This window comes from Notolabrus celidotus, chromosome 2, assembly GCF_009762535.1.
Source record: "Notolabrus celidotus isolate fNotCel1 chromosome 2, fNotCel1.pri, whole genome shotgun sequence".
Lineage (NCBI taxonomy): Eukaryota > Metazoa > Chordata > Actinopteri > Labriformes > Labridae > Notolabrus > Notolabrus celidotus.
The window spans coordinates 1,819,403-1,833,767 of NC_048273.1; the positions used below are offsets into that span (position 1 = coordinate 1,819,403).

At 39.5% G+C, this 14,365-nt stretch overlaps 2 protein-coding genes across 3 annotated transcripts in view; one reads left to right on the forward strand and one right to left on the reverse strand.

The window, feature by feature from the left end:
- Positions 1-908: 908 nt before the first annotated feature.
- Positions 909-7,846, reverse strand: ddx59 (DEAD (Asp-Glu-Ala-Asp) box polypeptide 59). Of its 2 annotated transcripts, none has more exons than XM_034674815.1 (8): positions 7,732-7,846; positions 6,620-7,474; positions 6,355-6,537; positions 6,168-6,257; positions 4,730-4,981; positions 2,566-2,718; positions 1,402-1,530; positions 909-1,293 (listed from the first exon to the last, which is right to left on the reverse strand). In XM_034674815.1, exons 2-8 carry the CDS (start codon positions 7,454-7,456, stop codon positions 1,033-1,035), a joined length of 1,905 nt encoding a protein of 634 aa, XP_034530706.1. In that variant the 5' UTR covers positions 7,457-7,474; positions 7,732-7,846; the 3' UTR covers positions 909-1,032. The 2 variants fall into 2 exon arrangements, with proteins under 2 accessions (XP_034530706.1, XP_034530713.1); XM_034674822.1 differs by having other exon boundaries at positions 7,680-7,747.
- A 2,361-nt stretch (positions 7,847-10,207) lies between these two features.
- Positions 10,208-14,365, forward strand: part of LOC117828339 (calmodulin-regulated spectrin-associated protein 2-like) — a 37,766-nt gene continuing 33,608 nt past the window's right edge. Inside the window, exon 1 of the mRNA XM_034705384.1 lies at positions 10,208-10,828. Coding sequence (XP_034561275.1) covers positions 10,690-10,828 — 139 coding nt within the window. The 5' untranslated portion in view covers positions 10,208-10,689. The remainder of the gene's footprint in view (positions 10,829-14,365) is intronic.

Genomic DNA, 14,365 nt, shown 5'->3' on the forward strand with positions numbered 1-14,365 from the left:
AAATGGGGGGGGTATGCATGTATTTATTCAGTTTTATCTTTATTTTATTATTAATATTTTGTATTGCTTTATTTCTAGTTTTCATTTTAAAAAACAACCCATATCATCCACCCACCCTAATCTTACAGAGTGACAAGAATGAAAAAAGAAGCAACAAAAACAAACAAATAACATAAAAATAAAATAATTATAATAAAAGCACAGACAGAAGCAAATACTTACATATTAAACATTGTGAAAAAAACATAATAAAATAGAATAACACATTCTCCTTTACATTCATAGGCATGACAATAAAAACGATTATTTACACTAACAAAAAAAAGAGAGTTTTATGGTGGACTCTACATATTCGATGAAAGGTGACAAAATGGCATTTTATTTTCAGTGGGGTAAGCCCCATTTAATGTCAGTTTTTCTGGTTGCAGCATGGAGAGCATGTCCCTAATCCAACTGTTGCATTTTTATTTTTTTATCTTAATTATTATTGTTTTTTATTTTTATTATCTTTAGGTTTTTTTATTGTATTTTATTGTCATTATTTTTATGTTTTATTTATGTTCTTTTAATTTTTTACTAATTTTAATTCATTTATTTAATTTTCGATTTCAGACTATGAACTAGCTGTTTTCAAAACACTTTCTTTTTGAATGGAATACTTGTGCATTGTTGTTTGTGTTGTGTTGGCTGAGTCTAATAAAAACATGAAAAAAAAAAAAAAGCACCTGAAAAGAAAGTATGAACACATTTTTTAAAAACTATTACACTAAATCTGAGTTTCTCTTGACTCTGAGGGATTATGTAGACCATGAACCCAGAAGATAATCCACAACTGGAGATCATTCTGGGTCTCTCAGTGAGAGAACCTGGCGTTGAAGTCTTGTCTTGGTTGGATTAGTAAGATTGTCTCATAAGAATACAAGATTTATTTATTTAGAACACATACAAATGAGAAAAGATCATACAAATAATACATTCAGTATTTACTCAGTAAACACACAGCACCATTGCAGGAACAATTATAGAAATGTGCTACTTCTTGCGGCGGTCGTGTTTCCTTATGATGTCTAATAGATTGCTCTTGGTGACCAGCACGTCATCAGACTCCTGCTTGGCTTTCTGTTTCTCCCTCCTCTGCTGTTCATGGAGGTGTGGTGAGTTCAAGAGCTGAGGGGGAAGAATGGAGCCTGTGGGTTTGACCCTGTTTACCACCTCCAGGAATAAACGCTTGTTGTTGTTGTTGAGGAAGGTGATGGCTGTTCCTCTGTGTCCCAGACGCCCTGCTCGTCCCACCTAGACGGGAAGAAATGTAGGCATAAAATCAAAAGGGAGTGTCAGCCTTCTCTAAACATATTACGTTGTACAACAAACACAATCACTCACACTCTGGGTATCACTCACCTGATGCACATACTCGTCCATTGAGTTTGGCATGTCAAAGTTAACCACCAGTCTGACATTGGCCAGGTCCAAACCTCTGCCCAGCACACCTGTACTGATCACCACCTCAAAGTCTCCATCCAGAAGACCCTGAGGGGGAAAAACAATCACTGCACTGACACACAGACTGATAATAACATTACATTATGAGCTCTGACAGGTGGAGAGAGTATTATTCATTATCTGTTTACTATGGCTCTTGTAAGTGGGTGGGATATGTTGAACAGGAAGTCCTAAACTGTCCTCAACGTCTGCTGTATGAAATCAGGAAATATGGGTGAGAGTAAGAATGTGAGCGGCTTTGAACTTTATTTTATTTGACTTGAGTTTAAGATTAAAAAAATATATTTCAAAACAATTGTATTCCTTTAAAGTTCTTTTAAAGGAATTTCATGTATTTTAAAATGTTTCATTCCTTGATCTTTCCTTGCATGATGTTAGGCCTCGCTTGTTTTATTTTGCTGTTTTTTAAAAGTGCTCTACAAATTATTTTTTGTATTATTATTTAATAATAATATACTATTTTATTATTATAATAATAATTATTAGTATTGTAAATATATATACATTTATTATAATTACTAATTATTATTACATTTATTTATAAACCTTTAAGTTATTTCATTTCCCCCAAGTTTTTATAATTTGAAGATATCATCAGTTATTTCACTGATTGGCTCAGATCCAGTTTTCTGATTGCAGTTGTGCTTCTTAAGAAAGGTGAGGTCCCTTTGTATTGAGCTCACCTGACACACCCTTCTTCCTCTTGTATAATCAGATCTTATGCAATGTTGTGTGTGCAAGTAAGTAAATAAATAAATAAATAAATAAAATATAAATAAATGAAAAAAATAAGTAAACTAATAAATAAATAAATGTGTGTAATGTTGCTAAATGGATCATTTGGGGCCTTGTCTTATTACAGATTTCTGTGTTTTGCCTCTCTTTACTTTGTTACAGTAGTAAGTGACTTGACTGAACCCTTCTGTATTTAATAACCTTTAAAAACTCTTATCTTCAGTCTTTAAGCTTCACACAATTAACCTTACAGTTTGAAAACACACATGGTCAGACTTCTATTTCTGGACTGGACTGTACTGCTGTTCTGGTAACGGCTGCCCTCACCCTGAGGATGCGGTTGCGTTCCCACTGCGTCTTGTCCGAGTGGATTGCCACAGTATTGAGGCCTGTCACCTTGGCGACCGCCTCGCACAGCAAATCAGCGCCCAGTTTACAGTCCACAAAGACGACCACGGGGGGATGGTACAGCTTACTGTCCTGAAAAAACACGACAGACAGGGACAGAGTGAGATTGTTTTTCTTAATTTAACATCCTTTATTTTTAAGTTCAACTATGAAATGAATGTAGTGTTTATCCTGCATGTTTATGTCATGAAGCATCAGTGAGTTTCCTCCAGCAGGGGGCGGTAGAGACAGCAGAGACGGTCACACAAACGTGGGAAATATAAAGTCTAAGTGGAGACAACAGAATCACCTGTTTGGAAATTATTTGGATGTGCTGCAACTTTCCCTAACTTCCCTTTTACTTCATCACAATTCAATATTTGCAATTCATACCTGGACTGGGTTTTAGTCATGAAACATGTCCCCCTAAACCAGGATGTTATTCTCAAATGGAGCTCCTTTCAGGTCCAGTTTGATCCTTCTTGCCCTGAATAATCCACATTTTTGTCCTTAAGTCCGAGCAATGTTTAATATACCGTGCCCTAAGAGCTGTATCATCAGAAACAGATGTTCTAGCTCGGTTCTGACTCCTGTTTTGGGTTATCTTGGGCTGTCCCGTCAAATTGCCGGTCTAACATCCCTCCTGTGCTACTGTGCTCCTGCAGACGCCATCACTTCCCCCTTATAAGATAGTTAAATAATAGCAGTCATGAATATAAGTTGACTTAATCAAAACATCACACTCCACCCTCCTTGTAGTATCACAATGGTCTAACTGTAGACCTCTAGAAAACTCATTGCTGGGATCTCTGGAATGGGGCCATGGCTCGGGGCCCACCCATTTCCTCCAGGCCAGCAGCAGTGGCAGTCTAAATATGGTGTAGCAGGGAGACTTGTCCTTGCACAGTGTGAGGAATTACCTCCTTTAAACAGCCAGTGAATAAAATACCAAGCTGGTACCAGAGCGTATCCAGTGAAAAGCTACCATAAACTGAAATTAAGATAATGACCCACTTTCTTTGTCAGGCTCGCAGAAACACCTTCTGGGTCTCTGGTGTACAATAAACCTGGTCTTACAGAAGAAAGAAAACTGCTGACTCCTTAAAGAAGAAGTCTGTAAAAGTGGTGCTCCACCCAAAGTCTTTGTTTTTAGACGCTTAAAGTGGAAACCAGACTTTCTGAGTAGAAGGAGACAATGCTTTTAAACAACACCAAGAAAGAGCACATCTCTCCCGTGTTAGCTTCTCTAAACTGACTCCCCATAAGATCCTTCTTCTGACCTATAAAGCTCATATTGCCCTATTATCCCTCCAGAACACTACACTCCCAATATGCAGGCCTGCTCATCATAACTAAAGTCTCTAAAAGTAGTATGGGAGGTAGAGCCTTCAGTTATCAGGCCCCTCTCCTTTGGAATCATCTACCAGTCAGGGTCTGGGAGGCAGACACCCTCTCTACTTTTAAGAGTAGGCTTCAAACTTTCCTTTTTGATAAAGCTTATAGTTAGAGCTGGATCAGGCTTGGACCAGGTCTTAGTTATGCTGCTATAGGCTTAGACTGCCACACTGGGATCCTGTCTTTCCCTCTCTCTCCTCTCTCTGCCTGTCTCTCACTTTAACTCTTCCTGTCCCATTAAAGTTACTAACCATAGACCTTTCTGGAGTCCCTGAGCTCCCTTGTCTCGTAGGTTCCTCTGGATCTCTGCTGCTGTGGACGTGGTCCAGACTCCAGCTGCTACAACTACTACTATCCGTCTCCCCACTATCATCTCTCTCTCTCTTCATCTCCCTCTATCCCTCTCTCCAACACGGTAGGTCTCAGCAGATGTGTGTCTAACATGAGTCTGGTCCTGCTGGAGGTTTCTGCCTGTTAAAGGAAGTTTGTCCTTGCCACTGTAACTTGCTGAATGCTGCAAAGTGCTCTGCTCATGGTGGATTAAGATGAGATCAGACTGAGTCCTGTCTGGAAGATTGGACTGGATCTGATCCTGTCTTGATGTTGGGTCTTTGTTAATAGTAGAACATAGAGTATGGTCTAGACCTGCTCTGTTGGGAAAGAGTCTGAGGAGAACGTTTGTTGAGATTTTAAAAAGTCTATCGCTTACATTGACGATCTCAAAGAGCTTCTTCTTCTTGGAGGGTTCCTCCACCCAGAGCAGGATCTGCCTCACGTTGGCACATGGTTGGTTCTTCTCCCCGATGACAATCCGGACCGGGTCGTGAACCAATCGAGACGCCAGCTCCTCTGTCCCCTTTGGGATGGTGGCGGACACAAGCAAAGTCTGATGTACTTCGGTGACATGCCCCAAAACCTCAAGGACCTGCTGCTGGAAGCCCATCTTCAGCATCGTGTCCACCTGCAGGAGGAACCACAGACACGTCAGAATTTAATCATTCTCATAAGAAGCTCAGGAATAAAAACTTCAACCCTGTTTCATGAACAAAATACAAGGTTTTCACAGCAGTTGTTGTTGAAGGAGAAGAAGAGAGAGCAGTTGTTGTTGAAGAAGAAGAAGAAGAGAGAGCGGTTGTTGTTAAAGAAGAAGAGAGAGCGGTTGATGTTGAAGAAGAAGAAGAGAGAGCGGTTGATGTTGAAGGAGAAGAAGAGAGAGCGGTTGTTGTTGAAGGAGAAGAAGAGAGAGCGGTTTGTGTTGAAGGAGAAGAAGAGAGAGCGGTTGTTGTTGAAGGAGAAGAAGAGAGAGTGGTTGTTGTTGAAGGAGAAGAAGAGAGAGTGGTTGTTGTTGAAGGAGAAGAAAAGAGAGTGGTTGTTGTTGAAGAAGAAGAGAGAGCGGTTGTTGTTGAAAGAGAAGAAGAGAGAGCGGTTTGTGTTGAAGGAGAAGAAGAGAGAGCGGTTGTTGTTGAAGGAGGAGAAGAGAGAGCGGTTGTTGTTGAAGGAGAAGAAGAGAGAGTGGTTGTTGTTGAAGGAGAAGAAGAGAGAGTGGTTGTTGTTGAAGGAGAAGAAGAGAGAGTGGTTGTTGTTGAAGAAGAAGAGAGAGCGGTTGTTGTTGAAGGAGAAGAAGAGAGAGCGGTTGTTGTTGAAGGAGAAGAAAAGAGAGCGGTTGTTGTTGAAGGAGAAGAAAAGAGAGCGGTTGTTGTTGAAGAAGAAGAAGAGAGAGCAGTTGATGTTGAAGGAGAAGAAGAAGAAGAAGAAGAGAGAGGGGTTGTTGATGTAGAAGAAGAGAGAGTGGTTGTTGTTGAAGGAGAAGAAGAGAGAGCGGTTGTTGAATGAGAAGAAGAGAGAGAGGTGTGTGTTGAAGAAGAAGAAGAAGAAGAAGAGAGAGGGGTTGTTGATGTAGAAGAAGAGAGAGCGGTTTTTGAAGGAGAAGAGAGAGGGGTTGTTGCTGTAGAAGAAGAGAGAGCGGTTGTTGATGTAGAAGAAGAGAGAGCGGTTGTTGCTGTAGAAGAAGAGAGAGCGGTTGTTGATGTAGAAGAAGAGAGAGCGGTTGTTGATGTAGAAGAAGAGAGAGCGGTTGTTGCTGTAGAAGAAGAGAGAGCGGTTGTTGCTGCACCTTTAAGTGAATCAGATTTAAGGTGTTCTCGTACCTCATCAACCACCGCAACCTTCACATTATCCAGCTGCACCGCCTTCTGCTTTAAGATCTCAATCAGTCGACCAGGCGTGGCGATGATGATCTGGATTTGATAAACAGAAGAAGAAAATAAAGTTTTAGAGCTTAAATCAAGCTTATTGCAGTGGAGACATAATTCCTGTAAAAACAGAGACTGGTACTTTGATGCTGCTTTTGAGGCGATGGAGCTGAGGAGGGAGCGGCATGCCTCCCACCAGCAGAGCCGTTCTCATGTTAGGGAGACCGATCACCAGCTCTTTGGCCTGCCTCTCTATCTGAATGGCCAGTTCTCTGGTGGGGGTGAGGATGAGAGCCACGGGGCCGCTCTCAGTCTGAGCTGGTTTCTGAAAGAGAGAGAAAAGACGCTCAGAAAGACTCAGACTCAGTTAAAGCCTGTTCAAATATCAGGAGTTCATTCTACTGTACCTCTAACGCTCTCAACACCACAGGCAGGAGGAAGGCCACAGTCTTCCCTGAGCCTGTATCCGCACTGGCGATCACATCCCTGCCTGTGAGACCCACGGGAACCATCTGCATCTGGACCGGCGTGGGCGCCTGGTAGCCGGCTTTCTTCAGGTTGCCGTTCAGCTTCAGGGGGAAGCCACAGTGTTCAAACTCCACTATCGGTCTCCTGACGTCTCTCCCCTCTGTGTCGATACCCAGCTCCTGTTTGATCCTCTGCACCTGCTCCTCCGTCAGACCTGATATGAACACATTCTCCTTGTAGGAGTAGCTCGCTTCAGTGAGACCTGCTCCACCAGGGTCACCTTGAGTCACATCAGGTGCACTGTTCTCCTTTCGGGTGAACGCATCCGCCCCGGTCCCCATCCCCATCTGGACCAGATGTTTGGCTTTGCACTCGAGACTGCAGACGTCATTGTCTGTGCTGTCACAGATGTACTCCCCGTAGCGACCACACATCACACAGACCGGCTCTCCAGGCTCAGGCCATCTCTGATACTTCTTGAAAGACTTCACAGGTTCCTCTTCTTCCTCCTCTTCTTCATCATCCTCTGTGTCACTTGAGGCAGACTCATCCTTATCTTCACCCACTGAGCTCTTTGACAAACCTGCAGAGTCTGGTGTTGTCACATCTTGTGATTTAGGGTCTTCCCATGCCTCCTCCTCTTCCTCCTCCACCTGAGCAGGTGCAGCTGGGTTACCTCCATCCTTCCTCTCCTCTTCTACTTTGCTTTTCTTAGTCAGAACATGGCTTGAGGTCTGGACTGGTCTCTTCACTTTCAGAGATCTGGGCACAAACATCTTTTATGGATTATTAATCTGCAGATGCAAGAAACACATATTTAAACACAGAGTTAATGCGAGTATGCACAAAAACATTCAATATAAAGGCTGAAATCAAACTCCACAGGTCAAAACAACAACTGATTTAGTCAGTTTAGAGACATTTCTCCTTTAAATATTTTACATTTTCGTGTTATTTTAAATAAATAATCACAAAATAACTTTACTATAACTGACTGACCCGAGCAGGGGTGTCATTCAGCTGAATATGTGACAGAAAGGATCCACTTTACCTCCACGCATCGTACTCCGAGCGTTCAAAACATAAACCGTCGCTGACTGATGACGTCATGTCACTCTAGTTGCTTTGAATGCTGGGAAATGTAGTTCGATGACTGTCGTTCATCGTTCACAATGCTTTGTCGTCTTTATTGGAGACTATCTTTACTTGTTTTTGGCTGAATTTATCTGTAACAGCTAAACGTTGACACGTTTCACAGCTAAAACTAAATTATAAGAAGTCATTATTTTAAATTGTGGAGTTAAGGTGACACTAGAGAACTGAACTGGGCTCCAGGACAACAAAAACTACAGGGATAAAGTCGCAACAGCTATAAAGTTGAGAGGATAAGGGCCACTGAAAGAAAAATAAATTAAAGTCAAATATATTTTTTTATGTTTTTGTCTGAATTCTGAGATTAAAGTCAGAATTCTGACTCTTTTCTTAGACTAATAATAAAATATAATCAGAATCAGCTTTTATTGGCCAGGTATGCTTGAACACACAAGGAATTTGACTTGGTGAGGATAAGATAAGATAAGATATTACTTTATTGATTTATTTAAAGGCCCTGTGAGGAGTTTTGAACTGGCTGAGAAACAGTCTGAAAATGATACCGATGCCTCTTTATGACCTTCAATAGCAAACAAGACCATCAGCAACAACACTGACACCTTCTCTGTTGTCATTTTTAATGCCTGAAACCGCCCTGAGGGGGTAGGTGTCAGACCAGATGATGGACATCTCGCTTCAGAAACAGACTTTATTTTAATGTTTCATGAAAAATAATCACATTGCCTGATAAAGTTGACTGTTAAAAGACAACAGGACGAGGTTTTTGTTGAAAACACTACTTTTGCATGTATAGGACAAGAGATAAGAGGTATCACTTTGTCCACAAGGGGGTCGCCAGAATCTATACAAAACAAAAGTTCCTCACAGCAGCTTTAATTCAGTTGTTACAGCAACAAGGACATAAGAACAATCAAAAAGAGTTTCAATAAGTAAAATAAAATAAAATAAAATAAAAGAAGTAAAAATAAAATTGATAAATAAAGATAGAATACAATTTAGATATATACAATGTTACAATGGAATTTAGATTAAATAGCAGTAATTACAGGCAGTATTAAAAATGATTCAGTAGTGACAGGTTGACATGGTGAGATTATGGTTGGTAATGACAAATTAAACAATAAATAAAAATAAATATGGGTATGTAATATGACCATGAGTTGTAGTTACAATAATAATGTAATATAACATAATATAATATGGCAAAGATAATTAAAAACTGTACTCTCTTTGTACAAGGCATAAGAATAAGACATACAAATAAAAATATAATAACAATAACATCAGCTATAAATACAAAAAAACAACAAATAGGCATGACTAATATGTACAGACTAAAATAATATTCTGACTTTAATCCACTGTAATTGTATGTATTACATTGGATTCAAGTCAGAATTTTGAGAAAAAAGTCAAAATTCTAAGATTAAAGTCAGAATTCTGACTTTTTTCTCAGATCAAAAACATTAAAAAAATATATTGGACCTTAATTTTTTTTTTTTAGTGGCCCTTATCCTCTTCCATAGTAACTCAACTCAACTCAACTTTATTTATACAGCACCTTTCATACATAGAAACATGCAGCCCAAAGTGCTTTACAGAATAACAGAGAGACAGAAAACAACAGCAATGGTAAAATTACAAAAGGTATGATAATAAATAAAATACTTCAAAATAAAATCAAATCAATACATTAAATTAAATTAAATTAATGAAATAAGTAAGAATGGAAAGCTAGAGTAAACAAGATAAGATAAGATATACTTTATTGGTCCCCCATTGGAGGAAATTCTTTTGTTACAGCAGCTTACAACACAGGACAGGGGAATACAACAATGTAATAACATAGTTAAAAAATATAATAACAATAATAATAGCAATGATAAAGGTAAAATAGGATAAAATAAAATAAAATAAAATAAAATAAAATAAAATAAAATAAAATATGGCGACTATTACATATGTATACACACTATGTACACTTGTATCTGATAAATAGATAGGTAAGTTATTGCATGGATAAAATTGCACCAGGTTATTTAAAAAGACATACACAGAAGATCAGATGAACACAAGAAATAAATAAGATAAATAAATGTTAAAGCAATTATTAAAATAATAATAGATTAATTAGGAAGTCGTTATTAAGTTAAAAACACTGATATATTTATACATTTGTCTAAAAGCATGCAGACTGTTGTCTTTCTAAGCCCTTAAAGGCCCCTCGGAAACTCAACACTCAAACATAAGGTGTGCTTTAATCTGTATTTTAAAAGGGTTGTGTTCTAAATAATGTATTCTCATACTGAACAGATGTCACAGAGATTCAAACCAGTCTATGATAATAAAATATAAAGAGCAGCATAAAGCTGTAAACAGGTCAGAAAACAACAACCCCTCGATGAGTGAAAAATTTCCGGACAGCATTTGAAGGTAACCCTCGCGCATGCGTATTGCGCTCCAAAGGTGCAGGGCTTGGAGTGCCTCAGTGCGGCAGGAAAACCGCACCACGGCTCCCTGAGACAGAAGAGGGGAGGCTTCAGACTCAGGGTGTCTCCACGATAACAGGAGGACTTCAGGGAGAAGCCTTTAGACCCCCAGGAACCAAATGAATGGTTCCTGCTTTTATTCCGACTGAAGACCTCCAGAGTCCAAGGAAACATCCCAACCTGGTCCCAACGAAGCCAATTCCAAGCGGTCCACAGCAGTCTGGATGAAAAACACCAGGACCATCCACTCATTGTGTAAACCTGACTGAAGTGCACGAGAATAACCAGTCAGTTCATCCTTTAGTGACTGAGAAACCCTGTGATTATTATCTGTTCACTCCATGAGGGGGATGCTTTCACACTGAGAGGCTGGTCAGGGTTCAAGACTACATCTGAGCTGCAGAACCATGGGGGAAGTTCAGGACATCAGGGATGCGAGGAAGACCTTCGTGGCTCCTGTGATCAAATCCTTTGAGCACTATGACTTCTCCAGAGCCAAGATCTGCTGCAGCCTCACCTGGTTGATGGCCAAGGCTTATGGGACAGGTAAGGGAGCTTACTGGAGCTGCACCTGAACGCTGCATGAATATTGTCTTTAACATGCAACTGTTGTTTATTACAGGAATCAAAGCAATGCATGTGTGAAAAATAAAACCTCATTTAAAACCTGCAACTGAAGAGACATTGCAGGCTATAGATATCCACTATGGACTCATTATTGATTACCTGAGGCAATATTCTCTCCTGCTACTCCCAGTGGATCCACCACAGTGATTTTCCATTCCAGTGTGTGGTTTAAAATCACTTACATGTTCTTTTAGTCCTTGTGTTTCATCTGAAATGATTTGCTTGTATTGGAAAGACAATGAATATAACCTCAAGAGGATGCTCCTGGTGGTCACTGTTGTCCTACATGGAGAGGGAGGATCAGTGTAGCATCACAAAGGTATGCAGGAGTCCCAAAATGATGTCACCTACATGCATTTGGAAACAGCTGCTTTATTTTTGCATTAACAGCACAAACAAGGATGCTCTAAGCTTTCAGATGCATATCTTTCCTCCTTTAACCCTTTCTTTATTCATCCTGCTTCTGTTGACATCACTTTCTAGATGCAGAACAAAAACATTTCAATGAACTGTATCAAGAGCTTTTTGTGTTTGCAGGAGACACTGAATGATTCTGCAGGAAATATGTGCACACAGCCTGGTCTTATAGCTTTAAATGGCACTCACATTTTCAATATGGCTGAAACAATGATGGGATGAGTCTGACTCTCAGGCCTGGACGATGCACAGACTGATATAAGAGAGGTATAACATGGTGGCTTAGAGGCTCACTCATGCAATCAATTGAAGGTGTATAAATTATTATCACCCTCTGTTGTCCATCAGTCAGAATTACAACAACACTGATTTACAGTCATCTATTCCAGCTCACCACTTAAACTGTGTGCCTTGTTGGGATGTTAATGACGCCCTATTTCAGTCACAGTGTGTATAGAGAGGAGGCAAGGCTGTGGAGATGTGCTAAACTCTGCAGCCTGACACGTGCTAACAGCTTCATTCATCACCCTTAAGCATTTGGAAAAAGGCTCAAGTTGGAACTGGTGCAGGCGGTTCTTGTACAGTAACAGGACAGCTTCTTAATGCGTGCTGCTCGTGGTATTTATGTTTTGCTGTGATAGGTGACAGAGCCTGCAGGACGGATCAGGCGGATTCACTGAACAGGAGAGAAGAGCAGAGCAGAGCAGAGCGTTCTATTTATGAATGAGGCCTCGCTCTGTCTGCTGACATTAGAGGGGGAAATGATTTTACTCTAAAGCTTGAGGTTTTTAGAAAATCTCTTTGTAGCTGAGGCCGGGGCTGAAAAGTGTGGCGTCAGTGTGCAAGAGTGGAAGCGACAAAACAGTCTGTGCATGAATCTTTTTGGATTCAGAAGCATCTTTGGAATCAATATCGTTCATTTGAGTAACATGTTTCTCTAAAGTAGACAGTCTTTTGAAGGGTCCTGCATCCTGCACATGCTCAGTTCTGATAAGGTTAGATATTTCTCCAATGAAGCAGTTCTAAAGGAAGCAATACAGAAAACTACAAACACAAAACATCACTTTATTTATTTGTGGAACTGAAACAGCTGCTAGACTCCAGATCTTCTCCACACAGCAGAACAAACAATAAGGAGACTCCTGACAATCTCACATCTTTATTCTTCCTGAATCATCAACACTGTCTTCTTATTTCCATATATGCATGAACACATCAGCCTTACAGTGAGTCTAAACAGAGCAGAGAAACTGGTACCCTGCCTCTGAAACCGCAGATTATACCTTGCAGTGTGTTGTAATAGCCCAGCAAACATGAGATTCCTTGCAGATCCTCTGTGTATTTTGAATCAGGCCTGAAAGAAATGGGCTGATTCCAAAAATACAGCCCTCCAGAGAGAGAGAGAGAAAGACAGAGAGAGGCAGGGAGGGAGGGAGCAAGAAAGGGAGAGTGAGAGCAGGCTCATCTCCAGATCTCTGCCTACGCTGCTCTGTGTACTCCACATGCATCTGCCTCGTTACACCAATACAGCAGTGTGTGCTGAATATGCTGCTGCCTGGTAGATGCAGGATGGAGCCGGTGCAGCAGCGGATCAGCTGCTGTCAGGAAGTGGGATCAAATACTGACAGGCAGAACAAAGTCAGAGCAGAGTTAGAGGCACAAACACTAGATATACTGGATTCTCTCAACACTGTCTCACTTCACAGGTGCTTCTTTTAGTGTATTTCAGGCCTGCAGCAACATTTGAAGAGGTTCCCCTCATGCATGTGTGTTCAGTGGAACGGTGGTGCAATCACTGAAGCTTATTTGTGTAGCACCTCTCATGCAAATGAAATGCAATACAAAGCTCCTTACAGTGACTGAAAACAAGAAGGATGCTGGAATAAAATATTTGCAAAATATACTACATAAAAAAACAAAAATGGATTTTGAAGTAGAAAGTAATGCATTTAATTGATTAAATTCAATTAGTTACATTTATTTGAATAAAAAATGTAATAAAGCATCAAAATAATGATAAGAATATTAATATTAAAAATAAATAAAATAATGAAATACTGTACATGTTAACCTCTAAACATCACCAAGGGGAATAAGAATACTCTCTCTTATTTCTGTTGTTTATTTACACTCTTTATTTATTTACCTTGTTTTCTTATGTTTATCTTCCTTATTGTTTGTACAGTTTAATATTATTATGTCTTTATTTAATATTGTTTTTTGTATTTTTGTATTTATTTTATTTTTTCTTTGTTGGTTTGTTATAACTTATATATTATTTGTTAACTTGTGGTGAACATTGAACAAAGAAATACTGAAAACATGCAATAACAAGTTGAATGACAAATAAATAAATAAATAAAAATAAAAAGGTTAAAAATTGGAGATTAATAAAAAAGCACTAAAAATATCAATAACACTGAGCAGATAAAATATCAAATAAATACAAATAATTATTCCAAAATAAATAAAATAATATTACAAATATTTAAAAAACTTAAATTCATAAAAATATGAAATCCTATGTAAAAGCTGTAAGTTTGATGACAGTTAATTGATAATAATCAGATGTTTCAGGTCAGAATGTTATTTTTTTTTAAGCTCCATAAATAATTTAATACATAAAAAGTGGAAAATTTGATGCACACAATAAAAACAACATGCATTTAGTTAATTCAGTTGAGCAAAATGCTGACACACTAATATCTAAAGGATGTTATTGTGTAGCTCAGCCTGACCTCTGACCTCCCTGTGAAGGATCATGATGGAGGAGAGGAGGAGGAGGGGAGGTGGGGACGGAGGGGAGGAGTAAAGATAGATTTCTTTGTTTGGATCAATAACATGAACATTCAGGAAGAAGCATTTCATTTAGAGACCTGCTGCTGCCTCAGTCTGCATCCCATAATAACACAGAGTCACTCAGGAGATGACCTTGTGATAATGGTCAGGCTTAGCAGGTGATTCATGGACTGTTTTGTGTGTGTGTGTGTGTGTGTGTGTGTGTGTGTGTGTGTGTGTGTGTGTGTGTGTGTGTGTGTG

Bases quoted from the DNA above. Each gene is read 5' to 3' on its own strand.
- ddx59 (XM_034674815.1), bottom strand. From the start codon at position 7,456: ATGTTTGTGCCCAGATCTCTGAAAGTGAAGAGACCAGTCCAGACCTCA. The intron at 6,258-6,354 runs GTACCAGTCTCT...TATCAAATCCAG, and splicing joins GCCTCAAAAGCAGCATCAAA to ATCATCATCGCCACGCCTGG. The intron at 4,982-6,167 runs GTACGAGAACAC...TTCCTCCTGCAG, and splicing joins AGGTTGCGGTGGTTGATGAG to GTGGACACGATGCTGAAGAT.